The sequence below is a fragment of the Cydia fagiglandana genome, chromosome 1 (assembly GCF_963556715.1).
Source record: "Cydia fagiglandana chromosome 1, ilCydFagi1.1, whole genome shotgun sequence".
NCBI classification, from domain to species: Eukaryota; Metazoa; Arthropoda; class Insecta; order Lepidoptera; family Tortricidae; genus Cydia; species Cydia fagiglandana.
Genome location: NC_085932.1, coordinates 13504350 through 13525251, shown reverse-complemented (window position 1 = coordinate 13525251; position 20902 = coordinate 13504350). Strand labels below are relative to the sequence as shown.

The 20902-nt window shown below is 37.3% G+C and overlaps 1 protein-coding gene across 1 annotated transcript in view; it reads right to left on the bottom strand.

Annotated features, from left to right (window-relative positions):
- Window positions 1-1264: 1264 nt before the first annotated feature.
- Window positions 1265-20902, bottom strand: part of LOC134664728 (uncharacterized) — a 115534-nt gene continuing 95896 nt past the window's right edge. Inside the window, exons 5-15 of the mRNA XM_063521478.1 lie at window positions 20347-20540; window positions 17099-17240; window positions 14162-14314; window positions 13315-13496; window positions 12478-12620; window positions 6718-6852; window positions 4530-4760; window positions 3243-3260; window positions 2783-2943; window positions 2175-2330; window positions 1265-1520 (exon numbers count right to left, since the gene is read on the bottom strand). Of these exons, the coding sequence (XP_063377548.1) occupies window positions 1410-1520; window positions 2175-2330; window positions 2783-2943; window positions 3243-3260; window positions 4530-4760; window positions 6718-6852; window positions 12478-12620; window positions 13315-13496; window positions 14162-14314; window positions 17099-17240; window positions 20347-20540 (1626 nt within the window). The 3' untranslated portion in view covers window positions 1265-1409. The remainder of the gene's footprint in view (window positions 1521-2174; window positions 2331-2782; window positions 2944-3242; window positions 3261-4529; window positions 4761-6717; window positions 6853-12477; window positions 12621-13314; window positions 13497-14161; window positions 14315-17098; window positions 17241-20346; window positions 20541-20902) is intronic.

Sequence of the window (20902 nt, the reverse complement as noted above, 5' to 3'; positions counted from 1 at the left end):
AATTTAAGAACTTGACGAAAAACGAATGGGCCGACTCAAGACGATACCCGTTATTCTAGGAGACCCAGAGCTGAAGGCTGAAGTGCTGCACGTCTCATGTTCGTAAAGTTCGTCTTTAAGGAAGGAAATGGGCTGCATAAAATAGGTTTTTATGCTGTAGTGAATAAATGTATAATCTTCTAAGACCACATTGTCTTTGCAATAGAGCCTACTGCCACAACCCACCACAAGCAAGTGCCAAACCGCTTGACGTCTGCTCCCGTACGGGCAGGGTTTTAGTGCTAAGAATTCAAATACGATAAATTAACTTTAAATACATAACATTTCTATTTATTTTCAACCCAATCGTAGTCAAAAGCAGAGTTAATAGCCCAAGAGAGCCAATTTGAATTGTGAAAGGGATTGTTTCATCCTCTCTTTGCATACTTTTATTTACACGAACATCATAGATCTACGGACTCACCATATTATGCACCCGTCTATGGTTCCACTTCAAGTTATCATTTGTGATGCTACGTTTGACTACGGTGGATCCGCTACAACAAACTACCTTTTATGTTACATTATGTACAATCTTGTGGAATGCACTTTCATTACGTTACATATCAGTAGGTATATATGACAAAAAATTATTAATTTAATAAATACTAAGAGTTTTTATAGGTTGAAAATACATTATTTGATATTTTATTCGTTGCGCAAGGTTGGTCGTGTAATGGTAGATTCATATTCTTTTTAATTACAATTTAATAAAACTTGAATTAAAATTTGAGAATCCTATAGAGATCAATTCCGCAAGTTAACATTATGTATACTTTAAGGTAACTTATTAACAATAATAGTGCATCATTACCTACACGTTAGATATCCTATTAAAAATATAGAGTTTCTCGGGCTGACGTGGAATAAATTCTGACCCAAAGTTTAGGAACTTTAAACAGATTTTTAAGAGCCACTGCTCATTCTCATTACAGATGTAAGTAGTGCATAATTATTTTCCATTGTCTTTTCACGGAAACTTAGGAACGTAGTGTGAAAAGTACTGGGGTTGACTGAAGTAGCATGACAAATACGAACATTTCCGAGAAAATACGATGGAAAACAATTATGCACTACATCTGTAATTGTGAAATGTCACTCCACGCAAATAAATATCATATCATTGTAACTTACAAATAGAGTTTATTTTAGATTACTGGAGATACATCTTGGAGATATGTTGCGTGGCACTTGTTAATAAGCCAATTGAGAATAAAAACACAACTATTGGCTTATGCACTTCTTAGTCAAAAAGCTTGAAATAGACCAGAGAATGAAAGTTTTGCCATTCCAATTAGGCCTAACGCATCTGTCTTAAAGAAATATTGAAGATACTATTCTTTGGAGTTAGGTAGAGTTGGTTGTCGCGTTCAGTGTGGGTTCGGAGGCCTCAGCACGGTGATGCAGATAGAGCCGCGGAGCAACCGGAGCAAGTCTATTACTTCTGGAGTTTTCATTGACGTCACATTTTCATCGTTCACCTGAAAATAAAGGTAACTTATTTGAGTAAATCATGGAGAATAATTAAAACAAAATAATGATTCAGCCAGTATACGGCCCACTGCTGGCCTTTTTTCACGGGCTATGGTCCCCAAGCTGGCCAAATGCACCTTGGTCCTTCACATACAAGTTCCTAAGTTCTTCGCGAATTTATGCGTTTCCTTACGCTGTTTTCCTTCAAAAAGCTAGCTAGCTAGCTAGTGGCAAATATTAAATGATTTTCCCCACATAAGTTCCGAAAACTATATTTTTTTAGTACGAATATTTCACATCAGCACGGAAAAAATATTAAAACAGTTTTTTTTTCAGGACTTTAAACAACACAAGTCGTCTTATAGTAAAGCGACATATTTAGGGGACGATTGAGCTCTGCATGCTGGACATCAGCAGTGTCGGATTTGCCTTAAGGCCTAGTAGGCCCGGGCCTAAGGCGCCCAGATATTAGGGGCCGCAAATTGTGACATAATATTCGCTGATGATAACAAGAAATAACTCAAAATGTATTCAATACGATGGGCGCTGAGAAATGGGCAGCTACAAGGCCTGGGGCCTACGACGATAAAGACTTCAAATCTGCCAATGCATCAGCCGGTTGTGCCAACGCGGTTAGGTCACTGTAAAGCTGGTACAGGTACCTGCAGGATGACGTCTCCCCGCCGCAGCCGGCCGTCGCGAGCGGCGACGCTGTCACTGTACACGGCGGAGATGTAGCTCTGCCCAGAATCCGGGTGGCTCTGCACGCTGAACCCCAGCCTGCTGTTCCACCCGCGGTTCAGCTCCACTGTCACTATCTGGAACATAGGTACAATTCTCATATATACATACTATCGAGAATAATAGAGAGTGAGGCAAGAACATATATGATTGTTATAAACAATCGAGGAAACCACTCATTGACGTATAATATCTAAGGACGGGCCTTACGGGCACTAAAAATGGTACTAGTTCAGCGGTGTTACTCACGAATTCCAGCCAATCGTGCAGTCTAACGCAACTAGTTGCGACAAATAGCGCGCGTAATGCGAACTCATCAACCAATCGCGCGCGTGATGCGAACTCATCAACCAATCGCGTTGTAGCGGTGTCACACCGCTGTACTGGCCCCTGTCATGCCTCATTATTATTGCCCGTAAATCCAGTCCCTAGATATCTATGTCAATGCAACCTGACTGACTGACTTTACAAAATAAATATTAAAACTTATTTTATGTTAGGTATATGGATTATGTTGTAATAAACTTACTGTAGGCTCCGAATGATTGCTGTCTAGGTTATGTGGATCAGGTTGTATGTTCTCCTTCTGGACGGCTTCGATCTCCTTCGGCTTCGTCGGCGCCCGCGCTTCCTTCGCCTTCCGCTCGCTGTCCGGCGATAGAGCGACTGCTTTCCACTTCTTCAATCCGCCTGAAACATTATTTAATATTCTTATAAAAAAATATCAACGTATTTATCAGAAAGTTTCACGTAAGTATTAAATTACGTAATTAATTAGATTTTATAATGCAGTTTGAATCTTTTTATTAATATTTGCGACTGTGCAAATAAATGATATATAATATAAATATAAAGTACAATAATGGTCTCTTTTAAATCATCTTTTTATAGATTTCAAACGGTGGTGAGCGTTTCTTTTATTTTTTGCCATTTTATATAGTGTGACCCTTTTTGCCACATTTGTGTTATTTCTAGTCAGGATCGCGAACCCTTTTCATCCTTGTACACTGAGAAAAAAGTACAACAAAAATACACTTAGAATTACAAAAATAACTTAATCCGGGGACAAGGAGAGTTAACTAATAGGAACAAATTGGCTTTTGCAATTTCTATTAGTTCTTGCAATTTCTATTATCTGTTTGTTGAAATTATATTTGGGATTACTGAGCTGTTTGTAGAAATAAATAAACTTTACAGAAATAGTGAAACGTCCATAATTATTACTAAAACTTCATTTTTTCCCCCAGTACAGAACTGTTTTTTAATTCCTGGTGATGATTTTTCTCTCAGTGTAGGAGAAAAAAGTGTCCTAAAATTTCATTTTTTATCTCATTAGGATCGAAAGAGCTAAAAGAGCGAAAAAGGTCACAGTATATAAAAATGGCAAAAAATTAAAACAAACACTTTGGTACTTTAGCCAATGAGCATATTGCTGATAATGTATCAGTTTAATAAATGAGCGTGGGAAAAACAGATGCACATTAATAAATTAAACTAATGTATCTCTGAAAGCGAGAGCTTGTTTTTCGGTTTGTGGTGACCCACAGTGTCCAGCATTGATTTAAGCATACCGAAAGCTGCCATTTCGAAAAGCCTACCTCATTAAGTAGGCCTGTTTAATAGTTCAGCCACAAATATCTGCGGCTAACCTAACCTGTTGAAGCCGCGTCAGGTTTCTACTAACTAGGTAGGTACGTTATAATTAAATCCAAAATTGAGATGGCGTACCTATTTTTGCTAAGCTCAATAATGGTTACGTTTAAATATTGCAATTAAGTAAATAAAGTATTACACTGGTTAAAATATAAATACATAAGTCACTTATTAATTATGCCATATGTTTGAGCTTGCTATTTTACTCTCAAAGTAACTTTAAAATACGTTGTACACTACATATTTTATGTGTTACTTAGTTTGATTAGCTATGATGACGTGCTAAATGTTGAACTAAGTTTAGTGAACTCAGTGAACGTTGGAATGAAAACGATATTACGTCAGTCTAATGTAGGTATTAATATGTCAATATCCTACTGGCGGACACAGACCTCACTTTGTTACCTACGTATTATTGCAACGAAACACAATTAATTAAACATAAAACATTAAATAAGCACAAAAATAATAATATAAACTATCTATAAATAAACTTAAAATAAAGGACCTATTACGTATTCAACTATAAACTAGTACCTACTTAATATCCGCGACAGTAAAACTTGTATAAATGTCGTTATTACTATTGCATTAAAACCAATATTAAACAAATAAATACTCACCGTCAGTGACTTCTCCGTCAGAAGTCATCAGTACGGCACTTTGGTACATAGGAGTAGAATGTTTAAATCTCGCCTCGTCGCTGGACAGTTCAGCTGGCATGGAAACCGGCTCATCAGAGTCTACTGGGAATGAGGGCTCGTATCTCTGCCGGCTCCGGTCCTCCTGGTACGCATTGCGAGCGTCCAACGCATCGTTGTCTAGATTATTTAGTTCATATGCGTGCGGTGGTACTGAAATTACAGAATAAGTCTAAGTATGTCATGCTGTAGTCTGCAATGAAAGACAACAAACGCGTAAATTCATATCATTAAGATTAAACACGACGACTTAAGTGTCGAAGTAACGCTATGAGAACAAAGATTGCGGGGAGACGCCAGGAATTGGACTCTTAAAGCTATTAAACGAACCATTTGCTTGTAAAGGAGTTAAATAAAATAATACGCGCTTGAATGCTTACGATCCGATAAAAAGGATTTCCTGTTATACTTTACAGTATTTTAACACAGATAAGTAAGATATAAACAAGAAAAAAAATGTAATGTTTGTAAGTTTGGCCATAAATACAACTTACGTAAGGTAGGTGCAAGTATAGGTACTTATTTGACAAACAAGCTGGACTGGGCATGTAAACACATACTATTAAAGTAGTAATGGGAATCATGGGTGATGGTGACATGAGCCGTAAATGCATTTTATGAGTGTTAGTCATAAAAAGTAAGTTTCATAAATGTGAGATGGTAGGTTTTTATAGTAGTTTATGTGACTGCTACATAATGAGAGGCATTAAAATACGAGTGTGGGTTTAAGAAACGAACGTTAGTGAGTTTCTTAATAGGATCACACGAGTGTTTTAATGCCTAATTATGTACAGTTACATACACTACTTTATCTAAACACATACTTAAAACTAACTAAAAGATAAACTGTACGTCAAATGGCGGTGAATGAAAACTTTTTTCACGCATGTCACACATCCGTAGTTTTTTTTAAATTCCTAGACAAAAGAATGAAGTCCCTATTCTCATGTCACTCGAGATCAAATGTCGTGCGGTTTATATTTAAAAAACATACTAAATTGACGTTTCGTATCGATAACTGTTTTAATATCTATGGATACTAGAATAGACACCTACTTGAGTTTTGACTGATGTTCCAAATTTAAACTCATAACCTACAAAGATCTATAACGTTATGAACATTAAAGTACAAATTTTCTACTACCACAGATAAGAAAGTTCTCAAAGTAAAATTAGTTGTAATAAAGCTTGTCATTTCCTACGGTTTCTGAACGCATTATAGAGCACTAATGACATGTGTGTAGATAAATGCATTTTCGATTCTTTCATTAAATCAATAGGTTTACCGCAGTTATCTAAATCAGCCTACTACCTAATACTGTACCTAGGTACCAAAACCGTGCGTTACCGCCGTTATCTGACACTCTCGCAGTGAATCATCGAGGTTAAAGTTAAACAAACTAAAAATTGTGTTACAACCACGGAAGTTTAGACTGCCATGCAACATGATTAAACAGGTACCTAGCAAATATGTGTAAAGTACAGACAACATCAATATTAGTGAATAGGATAACGCACTTTTAGCTAGCTATCTGCCACTCTCTAACTAATAGTTACACAAATAGATGTACGAGTAGAAGATACTTAATTTTGATGCGTAGAGTAGGTTCTAACACTGGTTTTAAATGACTACAAATTAAGATACCCGATTTTGTATATTACGTTGAGCCACGTTTCGTGCGTGACGCGCTTATAACCTGATTGTATTTGAATTTCGACTAATTCGAATGGTTATTGCTGAATGCATACTCTGGGTGAAAGGGCGGTAAATATGTGTGTGAGCGGTGTGTGAGTGTTGTTACGGGTATTCATGTAAACTTGCCAAGGTGTGAGAGCAGGCAATCGGTGCACGCATAGTCTTACTACTATGGTTGGGTTCCGTCAGTCCGTCTATTAACTGATTCGGATTATTTTTAAGCTATGAGGTATCTCCCACTAAATTCCACTTCATCTTATTACTCAAATAATAAATATCCGTCACAATATTCGTCAATATTTTTTTGGCATTATTATTTCCGACCTGAACTGAAAATAATTTAGATGGGGTCTGATAGTGGAAAAAAGTGAAATCCCAGGCAAGGGCGAAGAGTGAGCAGGGATGGTGGCTCACCTGCCAGGCTTAGCTTTTGTTTTCTACAAGTCGGCGGGGCGGTGGGGCTGGCCAGAGCTACAGAGTGCGCCCGAGACACCCGCCTTTCCGGAGTTTCCACATGTGACTTTAGTTCAGTCGGTTGTGTTGGCGCATCTGCGTGGAACACTTGGCTTAAGAATATATCCTTCAACTGTGCTATGCTTTTGGTTAGGTTCAGAAAGTGATAAAACTGATGCAACTTATATTGATAATTTGAAACGGTCAACCTAATGATCTATTAATGTGTCATATATAAGTAAGTCACACTACGTAGATGCAATGCTCAGCCGGCGGATATAATCTTTGCTTGAGTGGTCATTTCTGAAGCGGCCGCGTGAGTGGCCTACGTGTGTGGCGGTGTCAGGAGTGAGCTATCTTTATTTGTGCTGGAGGTACATAGTTCGATTACCATCGGTGCAGCTATGGTTATGTAGCGTATGCTTGCCATTTAGAAATTGTACTTAATTGCCAAGCTATAAAACATCGGATTTATTCGAAGTTTAGAATTTGACAGTTTTAGAAGTTTCTAACGAATAACTTAGTGAGCGCATAACTGGCCATCTCTATATATTATATGTATATTCTTTTAAAACAAAACGGAAATTATGTTCCCTACAATTATTAACTAAGAGCGAAAAAATTCTGTATAAAATGGATAATATAAGTTCATAATATGAGAGGAGTCTTCACGGCCATTTTACTCGCCGTTATTAGTCTCTAAGGAGTCATAATGAGACAAATTACTACAGCACGTAATAAATTAAGACCTGATTCCGAAGATCCTATGGCTGACTCAGATTCATCTCTGTCGGATAATTGACAACGTTTCGGAACCAATGAAAGATGTTGACAACATTTAGAAGTTTAAATTAACGTGTAAATTTAATTCAATTTAAATACTTTCCTAAATAGGTATGTGTGGGTATAGCGTGACCCCGTAAATGTTAGTTGCGAGTACAAAGTGAGTTTTATTTTATTACGGCACGAAATGAGTCGGTATAACTGCTTGTTATTATCCTAATAAAATAACAGAACTTTTAACTACACCCACGCTTCAGTTATACACGTGGCAGGCGAATGTACCTACACGAGGGAGAAAAAGTTATGTTTCAGTTTTGATTTACCACGACCGGTCTAAAAGTATTCTTGAACGTTTTCTATATTTTTAGCTTTTCCTATACTTAAGTAGTGAATATGATTGATGTTCATTCCATTCGAAATGTGGTGTAAGTTATGAACATTTACAGAGACCAAAAAAAAAGTTCATTGATCTGTTTTTCTTTACTTTCATTGCTAAATTAACTAGCGTATTTAAATTAATTTCGTTGGCGCTATTCTACACGCAACATATTTTTTCAACGTTTTTAAGTAGGTAAAGAAGTTGCTTCTAAAGTGAAAATAATTACCTTTTATATACCATTTATGTTTCTGTAATTTCTGTAGGTTAGAACTTATATAGTAACAGCACCAGTCATGGGACATTTAAGAGGAAATTTGGAGTATTTATGATATTTCCCGTATACATGTAAATGGTCTACCGCTTAGCGTGTTAAAAGATGAAAGTCCTATCCGTCTTTCATGTTTTAGGCGTGTTGTATGAAAGATACAGCAATTAGTTTCCACATATTTAACAAATTAAAACTATGCTTTTTTTCTCCAGTCATGGACACCAAAGTTCCAGTAATGGGCCCCCGGTAATGGACGTGGATCCAGTAATGGGCCCCCTATAATGGACATTGCTCTATCAGTATAAAATATTGAAATGGGGAATAAGTTACGACAAAAAAATCAATTTTTGGTATAAGCTTTTATCGCTGAATGTATTTTTCTTTCCACAGCCAATTATTATTGTATTAGATCCATGGAGACAATTCTAATATACCCAAACACAATTAGTTAGGGTTTATTGCGATAAAGTTCCCATGGCCACCTCCTGTCTCCATCATCAGATTAGGTCCATGTTATCATAATATTGCATTAACATCCGATTTGCATACTTAATTACGTACTTACACAAAATTTCAACTGAATCGGAAATCGAAAAGTGGCTCAAATTCAGCTACCAAGATTGGACCCACACTAACTAACAGGGCAAGTTAAATAAAAGTTTGGAAAAACGATATTAATTTATCCGAAGTCCGAGAATACCTCCTGATTGACATATTTCGTAACTACATTTTACTTCTGTATTGTTTAAAAATGAAATTATGGTATGGCAAGCATCATTCTGTCAATTGTCCCATCATAGGAGGTACGCAGTTTTACAGCTCCTATAATGGGATTGGGCCAAATACCACTATTTTTTTACATCTGTGGAGTCACAACATAGTGTGTTGTATACCTTATCTCATGGTAAATTCAATTAACAAAACACATTCTAGTTTTCATCAAGTATTAATTAATTGAAATTTAATAAATTAACTCACCTCTCTTAGCGAAGTTGTTAAGAATTCGTAGTGGTATTTTTTTTCAGTGACACGACAACTTTTGGGTTGACGCCAATTTCTTAAAAAGCAACCAAATTTAATGAAACTTCAAACTGAAACAGCTCTAGGACTCTTATTTATCATAATATACAGGCAGTGTTTATAAACTACTTTTAGATACTTATTTTAGAGGAATTATGTTTTTTTGTCCCATTACTGGTTCCACGCCCATTATAGGGTATACTACTATAATACCTATCTATGTACTTAATACGCCTACAAAGGAAAGAAATTGCTTGTCTAAATTAGATATTTACAGTGGATCGATAGCACGAATTTCAAGGGAAACGCCGAAAACTTCGTGTTAACGAGGTTTAGTCTTATAGATGGCATCGACTTAGGGATGTCCTTATGGGTTTTAGTTCGTCTTAAAGGGGTTTCGAGTTACAGAGGTAAAACGCATCGCGTTACAGAAGTTTGTTAGTAACTTCGACTACTTCGAGATATATAGGGGATAACATAATACGCCTATTAAATTTTTCGAGTTATAGAGGTGTAGGTACCTCACAATTGTACTGGATAGTCGTGAAAGGAATCGTTGGTTACCTCGTCTTAATTAAATTAAATATTTCGAGTTACGGAGGTTTTGGTCTTTGAAGGGAAGGAATGCTACTTTATTTCCTGTTAACGAAGATTTCGCTTTGTCGAGGTTCCACTGAATTATTTTTAAGTCTTCAGCTGCCTATGAATATAACCGGTTTAGCATATGCACTGTAAACTCAGACGTGGTTATTGTAAGGCATAATTGGCACTCATGATATGACGGCCACGACCACTCTGTCAAGAGTATACTTAACGACGGACAAGAAGAAACCAATGTTGTTACGTGTGGAAGTTAAAGGACAATTCTGTAAAGTGACCTTAATAACGTTGTTTGTAACATCATGTATAAATTAGATCTTAAACCCTAAATGTTTAATTTTATAGAATATTAAAATTACAAATTAAAATAAAAGTTCACTCCATAACGATAACAATAGTTACTTACATAATGTATACCTATACCTACAACATTTCCTAGACAATCATATTTACAATTTTGTTGATTCGAAATTATACCTTAGGTATATTCATTAATGCACAATATGATGTTACTTGTGCACTTAAATACGGGCTTAAGACGTAGTTAGGTCATATTACAGTCCGCCTCGCCGGCAGCGTAATATAAGCCAGGCCTCCGTGCAGCATCCGTAACTACACTTGCAGGTACAAACATTTTATACGCAAATGGACCGGATTAAAATTCAAATTGCAACAACTACATGTGCAACCGAAGTATTACTTAAAAGATGAAACATGCTAATTTTATGCTTATCTAACGAACACGCCAACTATTACTTTGGCTAATTGAGATTAGCTTAGATCTGGTCATATGCAATGGAAATTTAGTTTTTAAGCAGTTAATTAGGTAATTTATACCGCTTATTGCTTTAAAATTGTACAACAAAGTTAGAATTACTAGGAAGTGTAGGTATGCTTTAGGAGTTTGCTCAGCTTATGTAAATGTTGGCTGGCATGCAACAGTAGCAGATAAATTAGTTTGAGAGCTTGTGGACTTTATATTAATTCTACAATTAACATATACCGGGTGTGGCCTGTAATACGAGCAAAAAATTTAACTGTATTCTGTACTCCTCATACTGACCAACATTTGTTCAGCAACTTTTAAAAATAACTTGTGGTTTGATTTCTAATATACTTTAAAGATTATTCTAAGACGCAATGTATTGCGAATTTTGTTATGTTTAAGGCATGACAAGCAACGTCAGTCACAAATGATATGGCATGGCCATGGCGTCCATGGAAGATAATATTTATTTTGTATAAAGAATTGGAAGTCTAAATACTTTCATAATTTTAAAGTTGTTGAACAAAAGTGTCACCGTTTGAGGAGTACAATCTATGTTTTCATTATTTGCTCGTGTTACAGGCCACACCCGGTATAGAATGTAGATTAATATGATACACTGTATCAACTGTATGTATGATTTCGATAGTAACAGTGGATAACAGGAAAAATCCTAAGTGCTAAATGCTTACAATGGAATTTCGGTAGCTCGAGCCTGGAAAACTCGAAATCCTCGTTAATACGAAATATAATTTTATTACCTTCTAAACCTCCAAAACTCAAACCAAACGAACCTTACCACACCGAAGTAGGAGTCACCAACAAATTCCTACAGTACAGTAAGGCGTATTGGAGTACCTTCGAAAAGTTCGAAAGCGGGGTAATTTTGATAATGGCAAATATCTATAAACCCAGAAGCACTTCATACTTCAGCAACGCTTACGCTACTGCGACGCTTACCAAGGGATCTTGCTTATCGTTATTAGTGCTGCTGCTGTTGTCTATACGAGTATTTCGAAGTTATCGACTAAAATATACCTTTTCTCAAAAATGGACGGCAAAGTCGACTATGCCGTCTAAAAAATAGGTCGCGAAGCGCGGAGTTTATGGTCAGTCAAAAATTTAAAAAGTTAAAAACATTGCAGTCTCGATTTTGGGACTGCAATGTTGCATACAAATTCCATTATTTGTCGAGTTCCAAACTTTTTAAAAGTTCAAATGGCCATATCAAATGAAGGCACAGGCCCATTAAACAGCCAAACAGATGATTAGTACCGCGACTATTTAGTTGTCTCAAATAGGTTGGCGTATTTTCGGCAGAAAAATACACTTCTATTTTTTTATTAAAAAAATAAAAAGGCGGCAAGGGCTTTTCTCTGTGAAAATATATACGTAAGAACGTTGCTTTTGTAAAATGTTTCTATGATATTTATGTTTCTTGCACCATTTTTGAGAAAAGCACTATATATGACTCGGCTGGAAGGCTACTTGCTGGCTTCGGATTCAATTAAACGGACTCCCAAGGTCGTCCGTTTAAAACGAATCCTCAGCCTGCAAGTAGCTACTTCCGAGCCTCGACAATAATGTACTATTGTAACTCTAGAACTAAGAAGAAAATAAGACTATTATCTTTCTAGGTAAGTAAGTGTTGTGTGATTATCTCTGTAATACGAAATATTCGTTGGTCTCTTTAACTCGAAATTATTTTTATCAAACTCGCCGGTTCCTACTAATATCAAAAAAAACTTCAACCGGTTCCACTGTACATAAGGAGGCTGCTGCACAGCTAGTTATATTAATACATAGAGGCTTGTTAAATTAGTCACTTAGTCACAATATGGATACGGTCCAGTCTAAAGCATAAAGGGAAACTAATAATAGCCATTTATAATTAGATCAGCATACCATTAGGCTGCTCATAGTGGTTGTTGTCCTTGGTCAGTTTGCGGAACTTGCGGGGCGAGAGGCAGGGGGAGCGCGGGCCGTCCACCGCGTCGGGGGTGAGCCGCCGCGCCGCTAGGTCGCACAACATCGACACCGCTTCGGGCCTGAGGGCAGAATGCTACTACATAAGCAAACTACACACGCACAGAGAAAACCTTAACCTAGATTAGCTTAGATATCAGAATTCATAACATTAACACGCTATGTTAATAATTGCGCCACGTTATGAAAATATATGAAATACATGGTTAAAACCAATTAATAACTAATAATGTATGCAGGTAATTGATGTAAATCAAAGAAAACGTCATACCTTTTGTGTACCTACTAAACAAACTTTAGGTGAAGGGTTGTTTGGGCTACTTGAATGTGCGACTGTTGCAATACCGCAGTGTTGTGAGCTACCCTTTCACAAGTTTTTTCTAAAACCGAGAGGGTGCTTACTTTGGAGGATTTGGGGGCTTAGCCAAGATGAAACGTTATCTACCTTTTTATCGCACTAATATAGAGTCAACAGGAGCAACGATTGTCATCTTTGCTAGGCCCCTGTTCGCACGGTGCGTCGAAGGGAGCTCAATCCTACGGAGACATGAACGGCAATGCGCGGCCGCGTGCTCTCCGTACAGCCACAGGTAATGGAGGATAGTGCTACAATACTTGCCTTAGCGGGGGTTTAGGCCGGGGTGGTGGGTCAGAGTCAGTGGGCTCCTCCTTGGGCGACATGGGCGACAGTGGCGTCGCTGCGTGGTCGCGGTACAGCCACAGGCGCACCTCCGAGCCACATGTTACAATACTTGCCTTAGCGGGGGTTTAGGCCGGGGTGGTGGGTCAGAGTCGGTGGGCTCCTCCTTGGGCGACATGGGCGACAGTGGCGTCGCTGCGTGGTCGCGGTACAGCCGCAGGCGCACCTCCGAGCCACACGCGCGCAGGAACGCCACGGCCGCCGCATGCGACATGTTCGACATCGGTGTATCGTTCACCTGGTGGTGATCATTTTTGAGATTATTTTGCTTTAAAACACGGCCCTTCAGGGTTTTGTTATTGTTTTGAATAACCATTAAATTAAAAATTTAAATAGTAAGGGCTCTTACATGTACAAAAAATAACTTTGCACATTGTAGAACCATTCTTTTTAAGTAGCGGCACCTAGGTTGTAAAATGGTAAATAGTGTACAGTCCATTAACTCTTAGAATGACCTTAATTTTTCGGGTAAAATCGGACGTAATCACGAAAAAGAAAATGACAGTGTCTGACTGATTTAGTTGCAATCCAACACCCAAAGAGTGTAGTCGTCTTTTCAGCCTTAAACTACAGGGTGTTACTGACCATGGGGCTTTAAATTCAGGGCTTGATTCTGCTCGCTAAACTGAGCTACTTTTATTATGGCACCAACCTCGAAATCCCGAAAAAAATTTTTACTTTATCATACATTTTGGCTGATCAGATGTCGACATTTTCTACGGAAAAGCCAAAAAAAATTCCCCGATTTTAGGGTTGGTCCCATAGTAAAAGTAACTCAGTTTAGCGAGTAAAATCAAGCCCTGGAATTAAAGCCCCATGGTCAGATACATACTGTATATAGAGTACTTAATACCACCATAACTAAAGCAACTAGTAGGTAAATATTTAACAGTTAGTACATACCGCGACAATCCGGTCGCCGGGCTGTATCCGGCCGTCGCTAAGCGCCGGCTCGCGCACCAGGGCGCGCACGTAGTGCCCTAGCGCGCTGTGATCCTCCTTACGGAGTGTGAAACCCAGTGAACCGTTCACTTTCGTCATCACTATGTCGAATTCCTGGAACATATTACTAAATTCGTAATGCATTGTATTGTAATTTGTAATACGGAACCGGCGCCTTGAGGGGCGAGTCCAGCCAGTCCAACTTCTCGAGAAATCTATACCTATACTAGCTGTTGCCCGCGACTTCGTCCGCGTGGAATCTTATCTTCAACATTTTACATGTTTAGTACCTATAATTTTCATATCCAAGCAATGTTGAAATTAAGTACTTTTCTTTTTTAGCAAGTTGTATGAAGTTTTAAGTCAAGTGGATTTTGATGTTGGTTGCTGAAATTACTTTTCTTGTATTCTCATAATAGGTACCTATGCCCTTATACAAAGATTCAAGTTCCGCACTCACAAAATATCTGATGTCCATACAAACTTTCAACCCCTTTCTCACCACCTTGGGGGACGAATTTTCTAAAACGCTGAAATTAGTTTTCTTGTATTTGAATTTGATACCTTTTTACAAAGTTTCAAGTTCCTAGCTTAAAATAAAATTTGCACCCGAAGACGAACTTTCATCCTCTTTTTAACCCCCTTAGGGGTTGAATTTCCAAAAACGTTGCAATTACTTTTTTTTTGTAATCGGCTAATATGTCTTTCTAACAATTTTCAAAGCATTTGTAATGGATTCAAACTTTGAAACCCATTTTAACCCTGTTAGGGGTTGAATTTTACAAAACGTTGAAACTACTTTTATTGTCTTCTAATAGTATCCCCAAATATAAGGATTCAAGTCCCGCGCTCGAAAAAAATTTTGATATCCATACAAACTTTCAACCCCTTTTTCACCACCTTAGGGTATGAATTTTCAAAAACGCTGAAATTAGTTTTCTTGTATTTTAATTTAAAACGTTTATACAAAGTTTCAAGTTCCTTGCTCAAAATAAAATTTGTACCCCCAGACGAACTTTTATCCCGTTTTAACCCCCTTAGGGGTTGACATTCCAAAAACGTTGCAATAACTTTTTTTTGTAATCGGCTATTATGCTTTTCTAAGAAGTTTCAAAGCATTTGTATTGGATTAAAATTTTCAACCCCTTTTTAACCCTGTCAGGGGATGAATTTTACAAAACGCTGAAATTACTTTTCTTGGCTTCTAATAATATCCCTAAATACAAAGATTCAAGTCCACCACTCGAAAAAAATTTTGATATCTATACAAATTTTCATCCCCTTTTTCACCACCTTAGGGGATGAATTTTCAAAAACGCTGAAATTAGTTTTCGTGTATTTTAATAATATATCTTTTTACGAAGTTTCAAATTCCTAGCTTAAAAGAAAACTTTAACCCCATACAAACTTTCATCCCTTTTTTAACCCCCTTAGGGGTTGAATTTCTCAAAATCGCTTCTTATCTCTTGTACACTTTATAAATGCAATCTGGTGTGCAAATTTGAACTTTCTGGCTTTTGTAGTTTCGGCTCTGCGTTGATGAATCAGTCAGTCAGTCAGGACACTTGCATTTATATATATAGATACTACTACTGACGCATGATTATTATTCCTCTCATTACAATATATATTATTTTTCTTCGAATTTCGTTGACTGGATTTTTGATATTATGAATATAGGTAGGTACTTATAGTTACAAATATTATATACAGATAGAGTTAGACCAAAAAAAGTCAGCAGCGATTTTGATAGCCCACGCAGGGCATGTGTTATTTATGCGACATAATTTCAAATCAAAAATATCAAAATCGCTGCAGACTTTTCTTGGTCTAACTCTATTTTACTTGTGTAGGTACAATTTTTCATTGTAAATAGATAAAGGTGGTATAATGAAAAAATATGTGTGTGAAGATTTCTTGTGGCGCACCTAGTTTATTCTAGGAAGGACTATTACATATTAATGACTAGAATGTTATTTAATGTTTCGCTTCCTCGTAATGATCAAACCGTGTACTTACCACCGATCCATCATCCTTTGAGGCGTGAACAAAAAGGTTTATTAATAGCTACATTAGCTACATGAAAATCGTAATAGGTTACCGTAGCGATATTAATTGGCTATTGCCTCGTCTATTACGTTTTACGGCGTGTCTAATCTCGCGCGGACCACTTAGGGGAGCAAAATTACTACGGCGAAAACTCATCAAGTATATCTATCTGAATATTAGCAATATGGAAAAGGTTAGGGTGATTCCCTCATCACCTATTAGGGCAATATAGAGGTTTTGCGTGTCCGACCTCATGATAACGTGATCATGTCGAGCGGCATTCCTTATAGCCTAAATGAGAAATAAAGGGACGGACTCACACGATATACTGATTGTGATGCTTCAATGAACAAAAGTAGACACAAATACTGACTAAATTAAACTACCCATCAACGTCATTTGTGTAGTATTATAATTATTTTATTCATTATGATTATCTACTTTTTTAGTGAACTACGGTCGTTAACTTGATCATTAATAGAGACAAAGATCAAATTTAAATAACTAATGAGCCATTCTTAGAAAAGAAGCGTAATTATAAAACTTTCCTACTTCTGAGTAAATATACCTATTAGAATTCAGGCTTTTACGAGTATTTGCGTCATTCCTTTCCATTAATTTCTTATTTACTCAGTTAAATCAATAGACAGTAGGTATTGAAAATCTATAATAATAGTCAGGGTTAAATATTGCGTCTTTCAGAGCTCTATAAACACATAAGTATTCTACTCTAAAGCGAGGGATTAAGTAGTTATCACAAGCACTTCTAGTGACTTCCGTGATATGAACATACATATACATACTAGGGCACCATAGCTTGGGTAGTATAGTTGTTATTAATTTCCGTACCCCGTACTGTATGTCGTAGACCGGCAGCGGACGGTCGAGGTCCGGAAGACGTAGTTCCCGCCGGTCTGGTTCGGGGCTCGCCTCGCGCCGCCCTCGGCCTTCAGATGACGAGGTGGTTGCACTGCTGGTTGTTGCTGATAACCTAGTATGAAAAATAGAATTAAGTTATAAAAATGGCCCATTATTAACTCTACTTTTAAAATTGGGGTCTTTCCGATCCGCCTTTTTGAGCTGGTGTGCTAAAAATGTGAAAAGAGTATTGTTATATTATGTTAAATTAAAACTTTATGAGTAAAACGTTAATTAATAAACCTTAAAATAACTCTATGGTAAGTTTTTGGTACTTCTATTGGTAATAGGCAAGGCCATCATTTCTAACGTATACATTGGATACGTAGATTTTTTATACATTACAAAAATTTTAATTATACTTTGTGTAAAATTATCTCGCGCGTAGATAACAGGCTAATATCCCGATCCCTTTAAAATACACGCGTATCCAAATTGCTCTACAAACACAAACGGCGATGTGAGAGATTTTTAGTCAATCCCCGCCCGTATATTGTTGCCAATGTGGGTATTTGCCGATTTGTTATAAGACAAAAGGTCAAAATGTGCGCGTCGCAGCGACTTTTGTCGTTAGTCACGTAAGCCCCAAAAAGCAATTTCAGGCTCGTAAGTCATTTGTCTTATGTTGTCACGATGACTTTAGTGTTTATTAGAAAGGGACAAATATATTAAATAATAGCGAAAGGCTGTCCATCGCAATTCAACGCGGTAACGCAGCCAGCGTGAGATAGGCACCTTTACGCAGGGGATTGCGCCCCGGAGCCCGGAGGCCTCTTTCAGTAGGTATAATTTTTTTCCTTAGCCTACTTAGGTGTCCCACTGCTGGGCAAAGGCCTCCCCTCGTTTTTTCCACTCGAATGTAGGTTTATAAATGTTTTAAATTGTAGATTTATTTAGGGTTCTGAGATTTCATTTAGTTTTATTCATAGGTAGATTTAGTTCAATAAGTATGTAATTGGCTGTTGTTATTGTTACCTACTTCTTACATTTTAATAATCTTTATTTGTGTCGAACTCTAGTCAATGGTCCCACTTTATTAGGACGAGATTAGCTTGTATCTTTATGCGAATAACATAGTATTTGCTTTGAAACGACACATTTAAAGAGACTTAAAGGTTAATGAATAAAGGGATAAATCTATAATTATATTACGCTGGTGATAAATATTTGTGGTATTAAACAAAAATAAATCTTAAATACCTTTCAGCAGAATTTACCAATGATACCGCCTTCTTCGAATAAATTAAGTAGGTGTATACAGAGTAGACTGAAAATAAGATGTTATGAAATACATACTGACGTAATTGATGTTATTCACAAGAAAAGCAAGTCAAAGATAAATTAAATACATAAAAGGAACTCACCGAAACGTTATAAGAATACAAATCAAACGCAAATCGACATATGTAATACCTACATATGTCGATTTGCATTTGATTTATATTCCTGAATACATAATATGTATAAATATTATATCTTTCCTCAATAGTATCTGAATATAAAACCGAAAACTATTGCTTTATTCAAAAAATAAAATAGGCTACGTCATCTGTATTTCGCGGTAGCCTATCATCTTTAACAATGTTAGTATTTTCTGTACAGTTGAGGTATTTACGTATCCATAACAGTTACGTCGATATTTCATTTGGTCAATCCCTCGTTTTTACTAGAAAAAGTTATAGGTATAGTCATGAGTCATGAATAGGAAATATATGTATAGAAAATGAGTTTCTCTTTTGCTCATCGTTACAGCAGCATAGGAGGAGGATAATTTTCGTAAGAGTGGCATAATTTTCGTGGGCGTTTGAAGTAGGTAGTCGAGCAACGAGCATGTTGGGATGGGAAACACGTACCTACCTAGTTAGTGTTAGTGTGGTGTTGGTGTCGGCTTGAAAAGGGTTTGAAGGTTACACGCGCATCTCACAACAGGTGAATTGTTGAGATATACAAATAGGTACCGAAAACTCGGCTGACTATAGTCCAAGTATGTTCTAGTTATGTTTCATTTATTTTTGAACTTAGATATACCTATGCTTTTCTATATGAGATGTTCAATATAATTGGAAGAATATTTATACATATTTCACTGGACCTTGAATTTGGACCATATTGTATATATTGTAAGTTGTGGACTAAAGTTATCTGATTTTACGATTTTCGATTAAAAGTACCTGCAGTGGGTTTAGTCAGTAAAGTTTTTAAATGTTCATAATAATCATAAATTGTAGATCATCTCCGCTTGCTCATCGAGCTGCGTTTGGAAAGGGATATTATATTATATTATATATGTTTAATTTATTCTCATGTAAAATACGTATGTATTACCCATAGCCATGCTATGTATATCATGTGTCAAAGTTTGACAAATGACGCGTCAATCGATTCGTCTTCATAAACAGCCATGTCGCGGGCGGTGTCGTGTCACTTGGGAATTTATCGAATTTACAATTTACGAGTAGGTATGTTGAGTATGTGTAATATAATAATTGACAATATTGCAGTCTCGTGGTTCATGAAAACCCTTATTCATTTTGAAACATCTATCCCACGACACCCCACACCATAGGGTTGAACCCAATTTTTGACGTGATAACACGTCTTATAAATCGATGAACACAGGTAGCATGCACGAAAAAGTGTCACATTGTGGACAGATCTCCATGGTAAAGTTGTGGACAGATCCATGGTAACGTTACGGCCACGTTTTCTTAAGACGTTATCAGGCAAAATTATCGTCCGTAAACCGACAGGAAGTGTCGTGCTGCGATTGGACTTTACAGCCATAGGAAAAGGTGTGCCGCACCTCCGATCTCCGACGGCGCACAGACCTCTTCTTAATAAACTGTCGCTGCAACAATCATCTATCAAGATGCTGTGGCCAATGATGATGATGATGAAACCGACATTACAGACAACCATATTTTTTCAAAATTTTATTTACCCCTTTTTGTCGGCGTGATTGATTACGAGTAATTAAGGTAAAGATATACGTATCCGTTTCGAATGCAGCTTTCTAGCACTAAGTAATTGACACGTGTTATCGTGTATGTAGAAGCGGTCGAATTTATACACACAAACATACCTGTGTTTGAGTGTATAAATTCAACCGCTTGCAACCGTTCTCTTTTATTAGCTTATAGGTTATTTACTTATTGATAAATGTACTTTAATGAGCTCACCTTGCGTGCATCGGATGACAGTTGAGCGGATCTAACGGCAGTTGCTGCGGCAGCGGTAAGTGCGGTGGGTGAGGGGTCCTCGCAGGCGGCGTCGGGGGGTCGGGCGGGGTCACGCTCTCCAGCACGTCGTGGGGAGGCCGGCAGACTCGCAGCTCGACCCGCGGCGACGCCGTCCGGAGCACCTCCAGGGCTTCCTGGTGTCGAATACGGGGATTATGGATTAACAAGTCAGCTGTTTAATGTAGCGCTTAGTGTATTTACCAAGTGCAGGCAAATCGAATAGCGAACCAGTACAACTGTTACCTCTAAAGTGTTATTCTATGGAACTTGCCAACCATAGTTACAAGTATACCAACCAACCATACCACCACCAACCATAACCATAAACACACCACCATAACCATAACCATAACCGTAACCATAGTAGCAAGTTTATATATAAACAAAAGTTACTAGTAAATTCATCATTCAGAGACAATTTCAATATTGCGGTTTGTTTACTTACATAGTTAGCAAGTTCCACACTTTAGACTAGTAACAGCTTTTCGTAATTGGA